Below are 7830 nucleotides of genomic sequence, written 5' to 3'. Positions count from 1 at the left end.
TTTTCATTTTTATTTGTTTATGTTGATTTCATTTTCACCTCTTCAAAGCAAATGTGTTCCTCATATTCATCTTGTAATAAACCTTTGCTTAAGCCTTTTGAAAGCTCACATACACAGCTTAGTGAATGAAAAATCAAAATTTTGTATAGCTATACTAAACTTCTGCAACATCACCATGTTAATAACATATTGCAATTGCTATAATATAAAGTATCTACAAAGTTTCAAAACACACTATGGTAGTTTTGATATTTTCTTATTGATAGGGTCTACAACATGTTAAAAATGTCTACCAAAGCATATCACAATTTAAAGATAAAAAACAATTACAAAAAAAAAAAAACATAAACTATTTCCCTTAGTCAATATGCTCAAATGCCAATAATAATTAAAATTAGGCATTATAATTAGATAAAATGACAATAATTTGTAAGCCATCCATATAGTTGCTCTTTAGGTTGTTGATTTCAGTTCCAAAGTTAGTGAATAATGATGACTTCATGAGTACAATTTTCACTTCCAGCTTGCTTAGGTGATTCAACAGGCTCTTCAATAATTTGACTTGAGGAGGTATCATAATCTTTGTTTTTTCCCCATATAACAAGGTATAAGCCCAAACAAATGATAAATGCACCTATCACCCTGCAAAATTATCCAGATTCAATTACTCGATTTTGATCAATTAAAATATTCTTCCAAAATTTGAATTAGATAGATAATATTGGATTTTTTATTATTACCTTCCGAGAAACATTTGTTCTGCGAGAAGAAAGTATCCCAAGATAGCAACGATCACCATACAGAAAGGACTAAATGTTGTGACGAAAACTGGACCTTTAGTTTTCATCACGACTCCCTGCAAGTAATATGCGAGACCCGAGCAGAATATGCCCTATATAAAAATGTTGTTAAAATAAATTAGTGACACGAAAAACAATTATCTCTACCAAATATAATTTTTATAGTTTGGTTGGATAATCTTACTGTGTAAACAGTCGAGAACAATCTCATATCCCATTTTATGGACCAAACTGAAGGATGACCCCATTCCATAACAGAAGCCACCGCCGCACCTTCAACCGTGCCCATTAGACATATCCACGACGAAAGAGAAAGCGTTGCAGGGTATGTTTGAAGAGTAATAGCCTAAGAAAGACACAAAAGTTATTTCATTAGCACCATTGTTGTCTTCCAAAATTGTACGTAAACATGTCGATAATATTTTATGATGATATTAACCGCACTTGTAGATTAAAAAAACAAGCCCAACAAATGCATCCTATTGTGATCAGCACTCCTCCAGCTATTGTATGTTGACTAGTTATAGCAACAGTTTGATGAGTGTGGCTATTGCTTCCGAATGCCTCTAAAAGTATTGGGCCTTTAACTAATGTCATTGTCATGGCACCCGCAACAGTTGCTATGGTACCCAAAATCTTTGCCTGACTTCGTATACATTTTATCTTTATCTTCTCAAGCCTGAGCACAAATATAGACATGATATTAGAGATGATAAATGAACATGTCCGTTCTAGTCTACAATCAAAATAGAATGAGACGAATATAGGACAAAACAGATCTAGGATTTTGTCTCTGTCCGAAAAAAAATAGGACAAAACAGGTCTTAGGTCGCTGCACTTCTAAAATCTAAAATTTATAAAATTTATATTAATGTCTGCGTTGACAAAAGCATGCCAAAAAATAAGATAAGTAAAACAGACATATTAAAGAGTGTGAGTTTAAAACCTCGATCCTTCCAATGAAAAAAAATGGAGAAAAACTGTCTAATTCGATAAGTTATTCCGTTTTGCTACCTCTACAGGTGACATTGTGTATGGTTACTATTTTATCTCTCTACTTTTTTATTTTATTTTTAATTTTGTAAAACTTACACCTATTTTAAAATACACTTATGAAAATTACATATATGGTAAAATAATATTGGTTTTTAGTGTAGAATAATTAATGTACAATGCATATTGTATAAATTCAAAGAATTACCTAAGAATGGTAGCCAATATAAAAGTAATAGCAGGAAGCATATTGCTCATGGCAGCTGCAAAAGTTGCTGTTGTGTATTTCATTCCCAAAAAATACAAATTTTGATCAATAACTGGCCTGTCATACACAAATTAACATTAAAAATGTGTTTAATTAATCGATAAGGCAGCATACTTAAATAAATTGATGTAGTTAAATTATTACTCTAGCAAGCTGAGCGCCATTATCTTGATGAAGATTGAAATTGTCATTTTCGGTCTCACTTTCCTGTTATATAAAAATAAAAACAATACAATTATAGCCTAATTACAAAATAATAGAGAATATATAAAAAAAAAAATCTTGCCTAGAAAAATTTTAGATATTAATTTATAGAAAAATGTTTGTTTATTTAATGAAAATAAATTTATCAAAAAAGAAAGTTATAAATTTGTTAGAGTAATTAATTTAAAAAGTTTTTTTCAATATTTTTTTTAGTCAAAGGGACTGTAAATACAAAGAGATAAGGAGAAAGAAATATACTTTTCAAAATAGAGTGCAAAAGGGGTAATGACAATAAATGCAACAGCATGACGATAGACAACAAAAACATAGTTGCTCATTCCTTTATTCAATGCAGCTTTTGATAAAACATCCATAACTGCATATCCTAATTGCAATGACAAAACAGCTATGAATGGTTTTGCTTTTTCAATCCAAGTTTCTGTTTTTTGGTTCTCCATGTTCTTGTTTTGCTGATCCAACTACCTGAAATTGTCTCTTCACACAAAAATGAATGAATTCGCATAACATACAAGACTCATATTTATATTGGAGGGTGACGTCAAATTCTAGTACTAGTTGTTTAGTGTGCTACCAAAATTAATCGGGTGTGTTAAAACGACATGAGTGTTAAATTTTGAAGGAGACTTTTGTCATGTATATTTTTTTTTAATAAGCAATGGAATTAAAGGGAGTATAAGGGATACTCCGCCCGCAAAACAAACGGAAAGCTCCTACATCTCAAAACACAAGAGCGGTAGGATATTCCAAAAATAAAAATTACAATGGATTACTCGGTTATAAAAAGAACACATCTATTTCCAAGAGGTGGAAACAATCTTCGTCATGCATTCGGTGAAACTAAAAGATTCATCTTTGAAGATTACCCCATTGCGATTGATCCATGCATAAACTCCAAACCGTTGCAAGCCAAATAACCGCCCCGATATGTCTCTTGGTCAAGCTCTTAATCTTTGCACAATTATGGAAATAATCCACAAATTCATCAATCGTCAACTCCATATTAGGACCAATCCACACCCAAACTCTACTCCAAATACGGGAAGTAACGTCGCAAGTAGAAAACAAATGCACTAAAGATTCCTCTTCCTTTTGGCAAAGAACACAAAGAGAATCAACACCCTCCACCATAATACTTATTTTCACTAATTGATCTTTGGTAGCAATTCTATTAAGGATAAACCTCCAACCAAAAAACAAAATTTTCGAAGGTACCATAATTTTCCAAAGATGCTTAATGGCCATCAACAAGTTGTTACAAAGAGGCGGACCCGAGAGATTAATTTTAAAACGGTCGTAGCACGATTTAACCGTGAATTCTCCGTCCGTTGTAAGGCTCCATTCAAAACTGTCCTCGCGGTTTTTCTGCAGAAAATGCTGTAGCAGAACCGCTGCCAGCTCCTGCCACAAATGGACCAGCGGATGCTCTTCCTCCATAATGCTGCCGTCTTCAAACAGTTTTTTCGGTTCCCAAATCCAGCTGTCACCTTCGAAATAACCTTCGTCATTAACAACCACCAAATAATTTTGAGCCTTAATAAATAACTCAGGAAAAGCTTCCATCAATGTTTGCGAACCCGTCCAATTCGCGTACCATAAGGGAATATCAACTCCATTCCCAATCTTAAATGTAATTGCAACGGTAAAATGATTGGAATTTAGATTTTCATAATTATCCAATAAAAGGATATCTCTCCACCAAATGGAATCCGTCTTTTCCACAACCGACACATCACCAATCAAGACTTTCAACTTCGTATTGTCGTATCTAGCCTCTAGAATGTCACGCCATACCGCCTCCATATCCGTGAGAATTGTAACACCCTTCTAAACCCCGCAGAAAATTTAATAATTAATCAGAGTAAAAACATATGCACAAGGGTGCCACAATTATTTAAAATAATTATATCAACTAAGGTCAAAGTCATGCTTTATTAGGAAACGATTCACCAAAACACAATCATGTTTAACACAGTGGAATACTAAACATCATCAAATACAACCAAATGAAATCATAATTCAACGCCAAATAAAATGGATAATTTCATAAAAACTCTATAACTATCGTTCCCCAGTGTTACAGATCAGAGCATGACCGACACGACCCAACATAAACGGATAAACTCTATGAGTCATCCTCACCAAGCACTAATGCCGCTATTCTTCAATCTGAAAATGACAACATGTAAGGGTGAGTCTCATTCTCAATTAGTAAATATTATGCAATTCATAAGCAACAAGCATCATAATATACCGTTCACCCAATTATACATATTCATATTCACATCCATTATTAATTCACACAATAATAGATTGCAACACACACTACCGAAATCCATACAATCATATTATGACAAAATGCATATGACACAACTGACACTATGCATGTGGTACCAAATAACCGTGAAATCAATCCACCTAACCGATCTACGCCTCATCGAGATACGGCCCACCGACACAATTTCCACACAATGGGAAATATGTCCACCAACGATCCAACCATCACCGGGATCCAACATCAATGCATATGAATGAATGAAACACATATAACATACTTAAAACACACCGAATCACGATGAACAACTCATCTCAACACCACATCACCGAATAAGTATGTTCATATTTTCAACATCATTCAAATAGTCATGCATCCATCACAATCATAATAACAAATCACAACCAATTCATCATCACATCAAACACATTGTCACACCTATCTCATATGCACACAATGTTCAATTCTCATCAAGTAATTAAATCTAGTTTTTAAGGAAATAAAGTCGGCTATTACCAATATTCATTATCCATCTTATAAAACACTTAATTACTTGCACAACGCCCAAAACGGCACTAAGAAATGATTCACGGATCAAAAGATACGTTATTTTGAAGTTTGGAAAAATTTACACACAGCAAGGTTCGCTCAGCGGAGCAAGGCAGAAGCGAAACCCTTCCAACCCCCGCTCAGCGGACCTCAAGCGACGTCAAACAGAAGCGAACTACGTTGGGACCTCCGCTCAGCGGACCCCCCCCCCCCCCCCCCCCCCCCCCCCCCCGCTCAGCGGACCTGCGATTTCAGCAAACCCCAAGTCTGCGACAGACCCTGCGATTTCACTCTCTTTTCACCCAAAAACGAATCCAGACATCACATACAGGCATATAATCATCATACATTCAATTATACACCATAAAACATCATTCAAACTCATTATTAACCAATTAATTCACACAATTATCATCAATTCAATCCAATTATAACACCCTAACCTAACAATCCCAATATCTAATTGAACCAACCATACATCAATCTACCTATCACCTAAGACCACATAAGAGATACTAAAAGGAAGAGTCCCCCCTTACCTCGATGAATCTCTTGAATGCTCTCCTTCCGGTTTCACGTTCTTGCCTCTTTCTCTTCTCTTGCTCTTTTCACGTGTTCTTCCTTTCTCCCCAACTGGTTCCTTTCTTTCTTATTTTATGAAAATAAAATAAAATAAAATATCACAACTTAGTAAAAGGCCTAACCAATATAGCACCCCTCTTTTACTAACATCACACCATAAGCCCAATAGCCTTTATTCCATCATTTTCCGATTAAAATACTAAATTCCAATTATTTAATTTAAATCTTAATTAAATTAATAAACTGAAATCATGGGGTGTTACAACTCTCCCCCACTAAAAGAGTTTTCGTCCTCGAAAACATACCTTAGACGAAAAGTTCCGGGTAAGAGTCCTTCATCTGGCTCTCTAACTCCCATGTAACATTTCCACCGGCTGGTCCTCCCCAAACCACTTTCACTGTTGCTATATCTTTACCTCGTAACTGCTTCACTTTACGATCTTCAATCCTCATAGGTAACGTCTCTACAGTCAGATTATCTCGCACCTGTATATCATCTACTTGAATCTCATGAGACGGATCCGCAATGTATTTCCTCAACTGAGATACGTGAAACACATCATGCAAATTAGCGAGTGCAGGCGGTAAAGCAACCTGATAAGCAACCTTTCCAATCTTCTTAGTAATCTGAAATGGACCAATGAAACGCGGAGTTAACTTCTTCGACTTCAAGGCTCTCCCAATACCAGTCATCGGAGTAACTCGCATGAATACATGATCTCCTTCCTTAAATTCAATATCCTTCCTTCTTTTGTCATGGTAACTCTTCTGACGACTCTGAGAAGCTCTCATCTTTTCCTGAATCATCTTGATCTTTTCTGTAGTTTGTTGCACAATCTCCGGTCCAACCACCGTATTTTCTCCAGATCCGTACCAACACAAAGGTGTTCTACATCTCCCACCATACAATGCTTCAAACGGAGCCATACCAATACTCGAATGATAACTATTGTTGTAGGTAAACTCAACCAAAGGTAAATAACTATCCCAAGCACCACCTTTTTCTAATACACAAGCTCGTAACAAATCCTCTAACGATTGAATCGTTCTCTCCGTCTGTCCATCTGTCTGCGGATGATAAGCAGAACTCAACCTCAACTTAGTACCTAAGGCTTCCTGCAATCCTGTCCAGAACTTAGAAGTAAATCTCGGATCTCTATCCGACACAATACTAGCCGAAACACCATGCAAACTCACTATCTTCTCAACATACAACTGAGCCAACTTCTCCATCGAATAATCCATTCTTATTGGAATAAAGTGAGCAGATTTCGTCAACCGATCTACAATAACCCAGATAGAATCACAATTCTTGCTCGTTCTAGGTAAACCAGATACAAAGTCCATAGAAATTCCATCCCACTTCCAATCGGGAACAAACAACGGTTCCATCAATCCAGACGGTTTCTGATGTTCAATTTTCGACTTCTGACAAATTAAGCAAGCATAAACAAACTCAGCAATTTCCTTCTTCATTCCAGGCCACCAAAATAACTTCTTCAAATCATGATACATCTTGGTAGCACCAGGATGAATGCTCAATCCACTCCGGTGTCCTTCTTCCAGAATACTCTTTCTGATCTCAGCAACATCGGGTACACACACTCAGTCTCCAAACCTTATAACACCATTCTCGTCAATTCGGAATTCAGCTCCTCGACCTTGGTTAATCAATGTCAACTTATCTACCAATCCAACGTCAAATTTCTGTCCGTTTCTAATTTCTTCAAGGATATTATTAGTTAACTTTAACATCCCCAACTTAACGCTATTAGAAGTACTTTCGCATACTAAACTCAAATCTCGGAATTGCTCAATTAAATCCAATTCTCGCACCATTAGCATAGACATATGCAATGATTTCCTGATCAATGCATTAGCAACAACATTTGCTTTACCAGGATGGTAATTCAAACCGAAATCATAGTCCTTCAAAAATTCTAACCATCTTCTCTGTCTCATATTGAGCTCTTTCTGATCGAAGAGATACTTCAGACTCTTATGATCGCTGAATACCTCAAATCGAGAACCATAGAGATAATGTCTCCACAACTTCAACACAAACACCACAGCCGCCAATTCCAAATCATGAGTCGGATAATTCTTCTCATGAATTTTCAACTGTCTTGAAGCATAGGCCA

At 35.9% G+C, this 7830-nt stretch overlaps 1 protein-coding gene across 1 annotated transcript; it reads right to left on the bottom strand.

Moving 5' to 3' along the window:
- Positions 1-286: 286 nt before the first annotated feature.
- Positions 287-2777, bottom strand: LOC131619637 (WAT1-related protein At2g37460-like). The gene is made up of 7 exons (XM_058890713.1): positions 2524-2777; positions 2206-2268; positions 2002-2118; positions 1245-1479; positions 985-1146; positions 741-892; positions 287-642 (listed from the first exon to the last, which is right to left on the bottom strand). The coding sequence occupies exons 1-7, from the start codon at positions 2721-2723 to the stop codon at positions 480-482; spliced, it is 1092 nt and encodes a 363-aa protein (XP_058746696.1). The 5' UTR covers positions 2724-2777; the 3' UTR covers positions 287-479.
- Between the last annotated feature and the right edge of the window lie 5053 nt (positions 2778-7830).

Source organism: Vicia villosa, linkage group LG1 (assembly GCF_029867415.1).
Source record: "Vicia villosa cultivar HV-30 ecotype Madison, WI linkage group LG1, Vvil1.0, whole genome shotgun sequence".
NCBI lineage: Eukaryota > Viridiplantae > Streptophyta > Magnoliopsida > Fabales > Fabaceae > Vicia > Vicia villosa.
This window is presented reverse-complemented; position numbering and strand designations above follow the sequence as displayed.